This window comes from Homarus americanus, unplaced genomic scaffold, assembly GCF_018991925.1.
Source record: "Homarus americanus isolate GMGI-L3 unplaced genomic scaffold, GMGI_Hamer_2.0 scaffold30535, whole genome shotgun sequence".
Taxonomy (NCBI): domain Eukaryota; kingdom Metazoa; phylum Arthropoda; class Malacostraca; order Decapoda; family Nephropidae; genus Homarus; species Homarus americanus.
This window is the reverse complement of record NW_024732440.1, coordinates 4,984,235-4,998,624: the sequence shown is the minus strand read 5'-3', so window position 1 is coordinate 4,998,624 and position 14,390 is coordinate 4,984,235. Positions and strand designations below refer to the sequence as shown.

Genomic DNA, 14,390 nt, shown 5'->3' with positions numbered 1-14,390 from the left:
CTTATGTGCTTGGCAATTAGCCCACTGGATAGGGGGGAGTGGGAAGGAAAGAGGGGAGTGGCATCACATAAACTTTGTATTTATACTTACGTGAATGTGGAATACTATATACGTACATATACACTTTTACTCTTAAATCACTACTGTAATGTGATTCAGGTGATTAATTTTTATCTCTTGTGCAAAATACATGACGTTTATATTAAAATTATTCACTGTTATACAAGGATTCCAGCAACGCTGGGCAGATGGGGAAGAGGGAGGGAGCGAGCAAGGGGGCGTGGGGGTAGGGGAGGTAGTACGTTTGACAGTTGGCACAGGCCCAGGTCTAACGCGTGTATATTTATCAGTTCTTAAGTGAACTAAGCTTCTCTCTTTTAAAAAGCCAGTGAAATGACCTGGGTGAATATAATTAACATTGCTGGGATTCTTGTAAGATACTGATTAATTTTAATATAAACATGCTGTAATTTGCACTAGACATAAAAATTTTAGTACAATAATCGAATTAGTACATGTGCACTCCAGCTTTGCACTAAGGTCATTTATTTCTATTATGTTTCTTTTAGTATGGTGTGTGCACGTAAATGGATGAAAATAAATGAAGAAATTTATGTAAATCTACCCAAAAATACAGTTGAAAAACTTTATATTTTAAAATGTACCACAGTACTGTACACTAATGTATGAAAATTTTTATCTCTTGAGCAAAATATATGACATTTAAATTCAAATTATTGGCTTTCTTGCAAGGATTCCAGCAATGCAAATTATAATCTCCCAACTTTAGTCTGAGATATTATTTAAGATAAAAACTGTAAGCTTAAAACCCTGGCTGAGGGAACGAAAGGGACTGACGGAGCCAACCAGCCAGCGAGGGGTGGGTGGGGGGGGTTGAGGTGATATGTTTGACAGTTTGAGCCGAAGGTCTCTTTGTGTTTATTTAACAGTCCTACTAAGCTTCTCTCATTTTAAAATGCCAGTGAAATGACCTGGGAGAATATAATTAACATTGCTGGGATTCTTGTAAGATACTGATTACAGTAAAAGTCCAAAAATCCGGATGCCAGGAATCCAGACCCCCCGAGAATCCGGACTTTTCGAAAACTCAAACTTTTTAAATTTAGCGGGCTTTTGTGAGTTATGTGAATGAATGGAGTTGCTTTAAAAAATTAATTTACATAATTCTAATAATAAAAGTAATTGTAAATTATAGGTAGCTAATTTTGTTAGTTTTGTAATTAGCTTTAACTGAAATGTAAAATTTGAGGCACTATAAATCTTTTGTGTGTATGTGTGCATGCGTGAATGCCACAGCTGCACAGCGACAACAAACGACCACACGATCGCCACTTTAAAACAAGCAATCAAACTGTGACAACGTATGTAATTTTGAGTCCTACTCTTTCCATGTACAGAGTACAAGCCCATAATAATGGCCCCTAAAGTAGATAAACTTCGTTGTGTGAAGAGAAAGAAGAACACATTGAAATTGAGTGACAAACTTGAAATAATTAAGAAACTAGAATGTAATGTGAGCAATGCTGTTCTAATGGAAACATACATTGGAAAGTCTACAATTTATGATATAAAAGAGGCAAAGAATAAAATTCTAGAATTCACAGCTTCTTCTGAGCCTTACATTAAAATTGCTGAAAGAAAAAGTTTACATTGGCCCAAATTAAAAAATCTTGATAAAGTGTTGCACGAATGGTTTTTGTTAAAACGATCAGAAGGTATGGCAATTTCTGGGCCGATGCTTATTGCCAAAGCAAAGTCTTTTAAGGAGCAAATGAACATTGAATCAGAGTGCACATTTAGTGATGGATGGCTTAGGAATTTCAAGACTCGTCATGGTATTAGACACTTTGTTTACATTTTTGTCTAGTGTTGACTTTATTTTTCTTTAAAACTGCTCGTTTTGAAAAATGAAGCATGCTTTATTTGCTAATGAATAAACTATCAAAATGTACCTGTTCATCTCTTCTTTATTCCTCCTTAAATTTTAATTTTAAAAGTACTGCCTGAGAATCCGGAATATCCGAAAATCCGGACCGACCCAATCCCCAAGCAGTCCAGATTTTTGGACTTCTACTGTAATTTTAATATAAACATGCTATAATTCGCACTAGACATAACAATTTTAGTAACTTAATCAAATTAGTACATGTGCACTCCATCTTTGCACTAACGTCATTTATTTATTTTACGTTTCTTTTAGTATGGTGTGTGCATGTGAATGGATGAAAATAAATGAAGAAATTTATGTAAATCTACCCAAAAATACAGTTGAAAAACTTTATATTATAAAATGTACTTCAGTATTGTATACTAATGTACTACATTTTTTATATCTTGAGCAAAATATATGACATTTAAATTTCAATTAATCTGTGTCTTGCAAGGATTTCAGTAATGCGAATTATATTATCTTAACTTTAGTCTGAGATATTATTTAAAATAAACAGAAAGAAATCACCAATCTTTTGTCTGGGAACACAAGGAGGGAGGCAAGGAGGGAGGTAGCCAGGGAGCGTGGGAAGAGGGGGGGGAGCAGGGTGGTGCGGGAGGTGAGGTGACCGAGTGTCTGGTGTTTGTTTATTTATTTGAGATAAGATTTGACAGTTGGCGCTGAAGGCCTGCGTGTTTATTTATCATTACTGAAGAGTGACTAAGCTCTTCTCATAATTTGCCACCCAAATGACCTGGGTGAATATAACTTACATTTCTGGGATTCTTGTAAGATAGTGATTTATTTGACTACCTGTATAAACAATCTATATTTGCAATAGACATAACAATTTTAGTACCGTAATCATGTAGTACATGTGCAGTACAGGTTTGCACTTAGGTCCATTGTTAACCGAGGGAGCACTGTATTGCAGTGTACTTGTACTGTACAATATTGATTAAATTCACTAGATAATGTACACAAATAATGGTTGGTAAAACTTGTCAAGTCTGTCAGTATGAGTGGCACGTGTGAGTGCTTGTGTCCCCCATCATAGGAGTCCGTTTTCTCTCACTTCAGGACGCCTGAGTCCGTTTTCTCTTAATCTTAGAGTGCAGTGCACTCGTGTGTGAAGAAATTTATGATCCCTTTATGTGTGTTTTCCCTTAGGATAATTATTTCTTTTACCTGTATTGTATAAATGTGTGTGTGTGTGTGTGTAGATACACACACGCAAATAAATAATAATGGGAAAATTTTCTCACATGCACACATACAATACAAGTAAAAGAAATTACTGTCTCTAGAAAGAATGGCTCCCTGTCCCGGTTGCAAAAATGCCAGTGTGTTGAAAGAAGACTAGAGTCGGCCTTTTTCTAGGCTTTATTGTTAATATAACTGACCAAGAGTAGTATGGCATCTGGAAGAGAACAAAAGAATATTCTAGTAAGTGAAGGGAACAATGAAAATTACTATATAATATAACCCAAAACAAAATGATAAGAAACATAACATATGTACATACACACATAATAAGATAGAAGTCATGGGGCTGAATTAGACATCGAGACAACCGTAATAATCCGGCTTACGACGTACATGACCCGATCGACGAGGAAGCAAGGGTGAATCTGTCAAAACAGCTTCATGCAGATGAGCATCACTTGAAGGGTCATCCCTGACAGGAGATTCAGCCACTTGAGTGCCAGGTGTAGGCTCAAGAGGCACTGAGGTAGATGCCTTAGGTAACTCAGTCGGTTCAGGTTTGGGATCGACAGTATCTGTAACAGCTTGTCCAGCAGGGGCCAAATTTCGGAGTGACATGGTAGACCGTCGTCCATCAGGGAACCGAACGTGGACGTACTGTGGATAGGCTTCTAGAAGCTCAACCTCATCAACCAGAGGGTCGTACTTACTGTTCCTGACACGTCTTCGTAGTATAAGTGGTCCATGAGAGGAGAGCCAGGTTGGCATCGAACTACCACGGGCTGATCGGCGTTGGCAGTTGAACAGTTTTTCATGAGGCGTTTTGTTGATGGCAGTACATAACAGAGACCGAATAGAATGAAGTGTGTCAGGTAACACAGATTCCCAATTAGTTTCTGCAATGTTCTTAGACCTAAGAGCGAGTGTAATGGTTTTCCATATTATTCCGCTGTAGCGCTCTCACTGACCATTTCCTATAGGGTTGTATGGGGTGGTCCGGCTGGTAAACACACCATAACTAGTGAGGAAATCTCTCAGCTCTCGGCTCATGAAGGAGGAGCCTTGATCTGAGTGGACATAAGCAGGCATGCCGAATATAGCGAATAACTGACGCAGACACTTGATGAGTGTTGCGGCAGTCATGTCTTCGCATGCAAACGTGAAGAGGAATCATGAATGTTTGTCAACCACAGTTAGGAGGTATCGATTTTGGGAAGTCGACGGCAAGGGACCCTTGAAATCGATGTTTAACTACTCAAAAGGCTGAGTAGCTTTGATGAGGGCGGTTGTGTTGCGTTTGTAGAACTGAGGTTTAAGCCTGGCACAGGTAGAGCACTCAGCACATACCTTCTTGACGTCATCTACACAATATGGTAAGTTGTGAATGCGGATGAAGTGAGCCATCCTTGTGACTCCTGGATGATATAACTGCTGATGGAGATCTGACAGATTGTTGTGGTTGGGAGCCGAACGGAAGGCTCTCGATAAAGCATCAGCAGTTGAGTTTTCAGTCCCTGGCCAATAGACAATGTGGCAGTCGAAGCAGGCTAGTTCGACCTGCCATCTTTGGATCATGTCGTTCTTGATTTTTCCCATCTTCTTGGAGTGGAACATGAAGGACACAGATCACTGATCAATGATGAGAGTAAAGTGTCTGCCAGATAGGAAATGTTTCCATTTCCTTACTGCTTCAATGATAGCATAGGTCTCTTTTTCAACAGAAGAGTGTCTGCCCTCACTGTCTGAGAGTGTTCTCGAGAAGAATGCAACTGGTCTACCGCCTTGATTCAGGGAGGCAGCGATGGAAGAGTCGGAAGCGTCAGTTTCTACTACGAATGGAATCGTCTCGTCAATATAGCTGACTACCGCACTTGCTATTTCCTCTTTAAGATTTTCGAAGGCGGAGACTGCTTCCCCTTGGAGAGGGAATGTCTGAGCCTTGACCAAAGGTCTGACCTTGTCGGAAAAGTGTGAGATCCACTGAGAGTAGTATGAAAAGAGTCCTATCACGCGTCGTAGAGCAGGTAAGTCTTTCGTAAGTGGCAATTCCTTCAGAGGACGCAAGCGATTGGTGTCTGGTTTGAGAGTACCGTGAGATATGGTGAAGCCCAACAAATCAATCGACGTTGCTGAGAAGACAGATTTGTCTTCATTGAAGGTGAATTTTGACTTCTTTGCTGCCTCAAGGAATCTGGACAGATTTTCATCATGCTCCTGTTGAGACGAACCGGCGATGGTATTGTTGTCAATGTACGAGAAAGTACCCAGCAGTTCGTTTCTATGTATGAATTCATGGATGGTTCGTTGGAAACAAGCCACGCCATTCGTCACTCCGAATGGGACCCTACGGAACTGGTACAATTTACCGTTTGCCTCAAAGGCAGTGAATGGCTTATCCATATCCCGTATAGGGATCTGATTGTACTGTACTCACTCTTAAGGTCGAGAGTGCTGAATATCTTGTAACGAGATAGGTTAGTGACCAAGTTGTCTATCCTGGACAAGGGATAAGCATCCAGCTGGGTATACCTGTTGATGGTTTGACTGTAGTGGACAACAAGCCGCTTTTTGTACTGCTCATTAGTGGTGATGAGGACTTGCGCCCTCCACGGTGAAGTGCTGAGTTTGATTATTCCTTCCCACAACATCTTATTGACTTCACCTTGGATGAAAGCCCTGTCCGCTTGACTAAATCATCTTGACTTCGTCGCAACAGGTTTACAGGGGGAGGTCAGATTAGAGAAGAGAGATGGTGGATCGGCCAAACCAGATGTCAGGCTACAAGCAACTGTATTATCTCCGATGATGAGGTGCTCTTTAGGCCCACCGAAATCAATAGTAACACCACTATGTAGGCGCATGAAATCTTGACCAAAAATAACGTCACTGCATAGGTCGGGAAGAACAGTTAGTTGAGTATCTGGATAGAGTTTCCCCTTAAGGGTAATGTTTACAGTACAGTGACCTAGTTCTGGCGATGATAGTGAAGATGAGGCCATAGACACGTAACCTGACCCTGGATGACACTTCAGAGACTTCTGCTGGATATAGCGGTTTGATACAAACGATTTTGAGCTCCAGGTATCAACAAGGGCTGTAGCTGTATCGTCATTAACAAGCACATATATGGTAGATCGAGCGAGACAGCCAGGGGAAGTCGCAGATATTGCAGCCAAAGTAGGAGAGTATAAGACCGCACAAGTGGAAGATGAAGTAGCAGGTGAGTAACGAGATGATCTGCATACTTTCGCAAAATGGCCTTTCTTGTTGTATTTGTGGCAAGTTGAATCACGCGCGGGACACTGAAGTCGGTTATGCCGTGCTCCACCACAGAAATAACAGTTTGGTTGTTGAGTGGCAGCTGAGAGGGGAGAGTCATCGCTGTCGATTTTCTCAGGTGAAGTAACAGCGGCAGCGTTCATAGGAGCCTCAGACTGAAGATAGGACTCGGAGTTTCTTTGAGCTAGATCGAGCGCGCAAGCCTGGTCGAATGCAGTAGCCAAATCGAGAGTCTTGTTTTCTAAGAGACGCTGTCTGATCATAGGAGATAGTAGACCGTTGATAAAAGCGTCACGGATATACTCGTCTCTGTTCGCCTCTGCTGTGACAACTTTGAAGTTGCAGTCTTTGCTGAGCTGACAAAGTTCCTGTAAATATTTGTCCAAACTCTCGCCCGAGTGTTGCCTCCTGGTAGCTAGTAGATGACGGGCGAACACTTCGTTCTTCAGCTTTATGTACAAGTCTTGCAGAACCAGGATGGCGGCGTCGTACGAGACACAGTTGGCTATGTATTCGTACACAGATAGGGAGACGAAATTGCAGAGTGGCTAGCTTGTAGGGCTCGAGAGCATAAATGGAGGTGAGAAACGTGTTGAAGGTCCGAAACCAGTGGCACCACTCCTTTGAAGCGGTGGGAGAGTTTGGCATAGCATCCAGACCTTCCGGCCCCAGGAACTTCTCCTATTATGACTCGGTTTCAGTTATGTGAACAATAAATTGTGGTGAAAGAAGACTAGAGTCGACCTTTTTCTAGGCTTTATTGTTAATATAACTGACCAAGAGTAGTATGGCATCTGGAAGAGAACAAAAGAATATTCTAGTAAGTGAAGGGAACAATGAAAATTACTAATACAATATAACCCAAAACAAAACAAAATGATAAGAAACATAACATATGTACATACACACATAACGAGATAGAAGTCACGGGTTCAAGTGTACAAGTGTAGCATAACTTATTACAGCCAGTAACTTTAAAAGTACCCTTAGACATTCTTGGGTACATCCAGGATGTCATCTGCAAATTAAAAATCCGCGAATTGTCCAGGCATGCTATATTATTATTATTATTGTGTTTTTCAGTACACCTTTTCACATATTCGTTGAGACATTGTTTCATAACTATTTGACAAATTTCATAACCGAATGACAGAACACATATCGAATGACAATCTAAAATAATTGTTGGTGGTATGTCATTCTCCAATTGTTACATTCTCAAACTATATGTAGACTGTCGGTTTATTGTTCACGTCTGTCAACTTCATAACTTATGTCAATCACTTCCGTTAGCATGAACGAACAGTTATTTTAGATTGTCATTCGATATGTGTTCTGTCATTCGGTTATGAAATTTGTCAAATAGTTATGTAACAATGTCTCAACGGATCTGTGAAAAGGTGTATTACCTGCCTGTTACAGATTGATGAAGATATCGGATATCTGTACCATATGCTTCAGTTGCATGGACTGAAGGACACTGTAGATGTGATTATTCTAAGTGACCATGGCATGAGTGCTGTTAAAGAAGAGAACATAATTGACCTGAATGCCATAGTAGATCATGACCTGTACAACACATCTGGAAACTCTCCTATGTTACAAGTCTGGACAACACCTGGTAAGAAGCTAATGTACTTATTGTTGTTAACATAGTAGCTCAGGTTATTCATGTGTTTTGTCATCAGGCTTGCAGGTTGATGTCTCAGGGTTACCAGGACCCACATACCCACTAAAAATGGGGTGAGCACTGGTGAGTCAATTGTCGAAGGTGATACCCAAGAGTCTATTGCTGCCATGCTTCTTTACATGCTCTGTGTAATCTAACTAGACCATAGGGATCCAGTCTCAACCATCCTTCAGTTTTCAGTCACACATCCTGCTGTTTAAGTAGACTTCTTAAAGGGATCGTGGGCTGCCGAGCGGGAGGTGGCGAGTTGTTCTCTCCTTCACCACCACCACTTGCCACCACCTCCTCTCCACTGCTATGTACCCAAACATTGTTTTGTACTGTATCTTAATGTAGTTCTTATTCTATTCCTGTAAATCATTCATTGGTAATTTGTGAGGAAACTGCTACCACCAGATGTTCAATTTGGTTCATTTTTCAACAGATGTTCTTATCATTATACAAATTATATATTGTATTTTCTCTATTATTTAATAGTGTACTGTGTTATATTATTTATGATGAGACATACACCATAATAGGCTGATCATACGAAAATACTGTACTATATAATGAATAAATAAAAACTTGTGATCATGCAATGGCCAATCCCCTTATCAAGTCTCATCTCTCATACCTATTAGCTCTCGTTAGGCCTATATCAAATCTGATTAGATCACTGTACAGTATCCCCATTAAAAACAATACAGTACGTATGTATTTTGATAATAAATAGGGTAATATACTGTATTTTCTCGATTTAACGAACTAATTCGAGACACTCCTGTTCGTTAAATAAAAATTTCTGTTAAATCGAGCTTTCTGTTATGGTCGCTCGATTTATCAAACTATTTCACTAAATCGAGTATGATTCCTTTAGATTCTGAGCCAAGCGTCAATTGGCACATCGGGTTTGTTTACATCCGCACAGTCTGTGTCCTGCCGCCACTGTGTATGTTGTTCATTACTACCTATTGGTCAACTAACTATACTGGAGCACCTTAGCTTTTGTCTTTATTCAAGACATCTTCAGAGGCAACTGAATTTACAAGGACTGAGAGAGGCTTATATACAATGAGTGTGGATTCACTAATCCACACACCACCTCTACCGCAAACAAAAGAAGAGCTTATAAAAAAAATGGGTGACATAACCACAGGTCAGGTCAAAAACATGAGACCCACTAATGATCTATCCCACATCCACCTCAAATGCTTTCAAAGCAGAGTTGTTATTCATTAATTAATACCCAAACACCACAACATAACACACACACATAAATATATATGTACAGGTAGTTCTGCTATAACGCGATAATTGTGTTCTTGTAAAATATCGTGTTATAGAAAATCGCGTAATAGAAATAACAGGGCTTATGGAGAAAATAGGGTTAGGTGCAGATTACTCGAAATCGAAAAAATTTAGTAGTTAGCCTAACACAAAGGATAGCACAGTCTAAATAAATGTTACATTCATATCTAATAATGAAATCATACAGTAAATGTAACACTTTACCTTGAAAAAATATGAATGTAACTTGATGGGGGAGAAGGGTGATTTTGAGGTTGATAACATCGAGCTTCTCTTCAAGTGTTATATCCTTTCTTTTACGATAATCACCGGGAATTCTATCATCAGAACGCTTTTTGGAGATATTCTTCTTTACCATAATCACAGTTAATACCACAAAATTGGAGAAATAGTAAGCAAAAATCGCGTTATAGCAAACAAGCGTTCGCGTTATACAAATATTGTTCCGAATTCATAAATCGCGTTAGAGCAAATTCGCGTTATCAAAACACGCGTTATAGCAGAACTCACTGTATCTAGAGTTAAAGTCTTTTGTGTGAGACGCTGTGAGTTGGAGGGAGCCAGGGGGCAGGCAGGGAGGGGGGAGGCAGGCAGGGAAAGAGGGAGGCTGGATGGCAGACTGCCCTTTTCACCAATGACATCAAAATTACATGACAAGCTGAATAATACGGCAATTGTTTCACCCAGACCCCTCCACAGGAAGGAGAGTGGGTGGCGGATAGGCTTAGCCATTTCCAAAATCCTCACTTTTTTATTTAATCATTACAGTACTGGTACATTGTAAAAATAAGTATGGTACTGTATATGAAGGATACAGGTATTAATAAGCACAGATTATTACAGTAACATATCTTTATAAGCTATTAAAAACAAGAGAGTAAAATTTGAGTTACAGTAGGAATGGCAGGGGTGGGAGAGTGGGCGTGTTAGAGATGAACCTTTTTGGGGGGTGTTCAGTCAGTCAGTCCCCCCAAGGTCTCTTCCCTCCCCAAGGTCTCTTCTCCAGGTCCCCCCAAGGTCTCTTCCCTCCCCAAGGTCTCTTCCCCAGGTCACCCCCTCCTCATACCACCACCACCACTTACTTTGATATTGAAACAGTTTATTTAGCCAGAAGAACACAGATACAAAGTGGATAATAATAACAATATTAACATGACTGGGCCATAACTTTCTGCTTTCTCACTCCATATTTTAAATTGTTATGTAATGTAATGTTGAAGGGATACAACTTTGCTCATTTATACTTAAACTTATCACAATCTCCCTAAAAATATTTTAGGTTTCATGTTTATTCAAGACATCTTCAGGTCATGAACCCACTAATCCCCCACCCAAGAAAGGGTGACCTGACATTCCATCAGAAGGTCAGCAATATGAGACCACTAATCCCCCACAGCTCCATGGGAGTGGAAAGTACCAGTCTTTGTTGTAACCATACTTTTAGATAAACTATTCTGGATTATTATAGTAAAGAAATGGATTTTCTAATTTAAATTAGAACTGCATTCACGGATTCTGGTAGTTTAGACTCGAGGAAAACATCCACAGCTCCCAGAAACGTTCTGGAGAAGTGGGCAAGTGTCCGTCTGTGAAAGATGTCTAGTTTAGACACTCGGAAACTTTTCACAGTAACCGGAAAAGATTCCGGGGATAAGGAATTTTTCTGGATTTGAGAAAGTCGTCTGGTAAGTCAGAAATCTCTCATCCCCGGAAGTGCTCTGAACCAATTGTTCCGGCTAACGGGGATATCACTAGAGATTCATAGATGCATTTATATTGAGTTGGTCTAGACATGTGGAATGTATAGTGAATGATAGTTTGGTGATGAATGTTTATAGTAGTGAACATGAGGGTGAGAGGTAGACCACAACTTTAATCATGAGTTCAACATGTTAACTTGATAACTGCAACATACATTCTTGAATGATAAGTGGAGGAGTGTGACATACATTCTGGAATTCAGAGCATTTGGAATGCAGTGCACAAAAAATGTCACATGTTGCAAGGTCAAGTTTGGGATGTTTACACTGGGTGACCCTCCCACTCATGCCGCTGATAACACAGTCATATCTTGGTCACGATGGAGTCAAGATGTTTGTCCTCGCCCAGTTATATAGATTACCACACCCTAAAGAAATACTGATTATTCTGTGGTATGTTGTAAATTGTATAAACAGTGGAAATACAACAATATGTTTGAGTGAATAAGTAATGTTCTCGCTCAATCTACACTCGGAGCTAATCCCGTAAGTGAATAGAATAAGGCTGTTTCCATAATAAATTTTGTTCATACAGAAAATAAAGAAATACAGTATGGTAAATAAGTACTTCTCAATTGCTGATCATGATTTCTCATTACAAAGTCACTACATATCTGATGTGCGTGTAAATTTTCTGCTTTATCAGCAGTATTTTATGACTCAAGAATATTTCTTATTTTTACAGAAAATTTCAAGGTGGTATATTCACATTTGATGAAGAGAATAAAAACAGAGAAGTACATGGTATACTTAAACAGTGATGATAAGCTAAAGTCTTGGCATTTCACAAACAACACACGCATCAGTGAAATTACTCTACTTGCTGAAGAGGGCTATGTCTTTCAAGATTTTAAGAAGTATATTGAAGGAATTAAGAACAGTGGACTCTCAGATTGTAAGTACTGTTTCCATCTCTCAGTCTGTTTTCTTGAGATGCAAATATGCTGGGGGATTCACTCTCAACAAGTCAATTTCTTCACTTTTTGGTCTTTCCAGGTGATCAATGGGAATTTAAAGAAACCTCTTATGGCATTCTGAAGCAGACCTTCTGAATAAGATCTTGACACTTTCTTTACTGTAAAAAACACTAGTGTGGGAATACATTAGAATGTACAAAGGCAGCCAAAGGTTAGCAGATTCAAGTGACATGCTGAACATGAACCAATGTGGACCCACAGACTCACAATTTTACAATAATTATCACCATACAACTAGCTTTACTAATGAAAACAATGTCTTACCGTAGCTTTTAGTTCAGATTTATATACAAAGCCTTCTTAGTGAAGGCATCAAAATACCGTTTAAGGCTGGTAAGAAATACTGTCGAGTATTATTGGGGTATAGCTGTCTCAACAACCATTTTTTACAATGCTGTATACAGTATTCAGTATTGACAAGAGTAATGTTGGACTTACGAACAAATGGACTTACAAGCAGACCTCAGGAACCTAACTATTTTGTAAGTAGGGGAGTCCTATACAGTGGTCCCTTGGTTAACGAACACAATTCGTTCCAGAGGGTCGTTCGTTAACCGAAAATTTCGTTAACCGAATCCATTGTTTCAATGGGATATTGGGTAATTGGTTCCAGCTCACCAAAAAGTACATACAAAGTAAAAAAAAATGCAGTTAAGTACACTTACTTTGAGGTGTATATGTAGAAGGTTCCTGGTTGATGATGATGATGGGAATTAGAAGTGGGGGTGGAGGAGAAGGGAGAAGAGAAGGAAGTGGGGATGGAGGAGAAATCACCTCTCAGGGGACCCATGCTTGATGCCGTCATTTCACCAATAAAATTTTAAGTTCACTAGGTGTAATTCAAGATTATTTTATTTAAATCAACACTGCACCACTGCTCTATATATTATCAATATGTAAACTAAATTTCAGAATTACCAATAATTTTAATGAAAAATGCAAAAATTTTCAAGACACCAATAAAATAGATGCTCACTCTATTGTCAACAGAGCCCAACTGATGCCTTGTGGCTGACTCAAGCTGCTGATGGGCACACAAAAAACAAGTTCCCTGTATTGCATATATTATCAATATGTTAAATAAATGTTAAAATGACTAATAATTTTAATATAAAAAATGCAAAAATATTAAAGAGCACAACTTTATTGATATTTACTCCACTGGAAACGAATGTAAACATAGAACAGATTACTGAATTGGCAGACTAGCCCATCAGCTGATCAGCTGATGCTCACAACAAGACGTGATGTTCATAAGGATTTCGTTAATCAAATTTTTGTTCATTACCGGGTAACCGAATTGAAGATTATTATGAAAGATAATTCGTTAACCGAACCGTTAGTTAACCCTTAAGCCCCGGGTTAGGGCGCTGCTGGCAGTAAACCCCCCCCCCCCCCGGCGTGCGGGGTTAAATTGTGAAAAGAAAATCAACTTTTCTAAAAACCAGTTTTTGTGATATACAGTAAAACCTCGATTAACCGACCACATATGGGGGGGGAAGGGGCTGACGGATAATCGAAAAGGTCGGTTAATAGTACATACAGTCTACGGAAATAAAACATACATTTTCAAAATACCTTTCCCTAACCTACCTCAATTAAGTCCCTCTTCATTTTTGTTCATTTGCCATTCATATTTTAATAGAATTTGCTTTAAAACATTAACCACTTTAGTAAATAAATATGAACCAGCACAGAAACCGTGAATAAAAAATGAAAAAGTCAAAGAACATATGTCATCACGAAAATTGTGACCAAGTCCCAGGTTGCTAATCTGACTTTCTGCCTCATTTACACACAATTGCAGGGTCTCAAATGTTTCTCTTACTATTGACAACACAACATACATACAGATACATTGTTTCTCACTCTTGATTTTTTTTTTCATTTTTGCATTTCTTTATGGTTCTTTATTACTATTATTATTATTATTAGCATTATCATTATTAATATTATTACATTATCGCCCCCCAGGCCCCGATGTGGGTCAGTGACCTGTGCCCGGGTGGGCTAATCCCCGTAAAAATTATTATTTTTTTTTTTTAGGGGTTCGGGATTGACGGTTAATCTGAAAGTCGGTTAATCGAGGTTTTACTGTACAGTAATACCCCGCTTTATGAGGTCAAGTGAACCTGTGGAGGCCCGCTTAAAACGGGCAACACGTAAACGGAACAACAGAACATATGGGATTAATTGATATAGAGACTGGGCCGACCCCCAAACTGCACTTTTTCCCG

At 39.3% G+C, this 14,390-nt stretch overlaps 1 protein-coding gene across 9 annotated transcripts in view; it reads left to right on the top strand.

Moving 5' to 3' along the window:
* The window catches only part of LOC121868777 (bis(5'-adenosyl)-triphosphatase ENPP4-like), an 88,705-nt gene that overhangs the window by 32,915 nt on the left and 41,400 nt on the right, over positions 1–14,390 (top strand). For 8 of the 9 annotated variants that reach the window (XR_006089447.1, XM_042369672.1, XM_042369677.1 and 5 more), the window contains 2 exons: positions 7,859–8,057; positions 11,862–12,071. Coding sequence is in view for 8 of the 9 variants with exons in the window: in XM_042369672.1 (XP_042225606.1) it covers positions 7,859–8,057; positions 11,862–12,071 (409 nt within the window). In the remaining variant the exon portion in view is untranslated. The remainder of the gene's footprint in view (positions 1–7,858; positions 8,058–11,861; positions 12,072–14,390) is intronic. The other variant, XM_042369676.1, reaches the window with a different exon arrangement.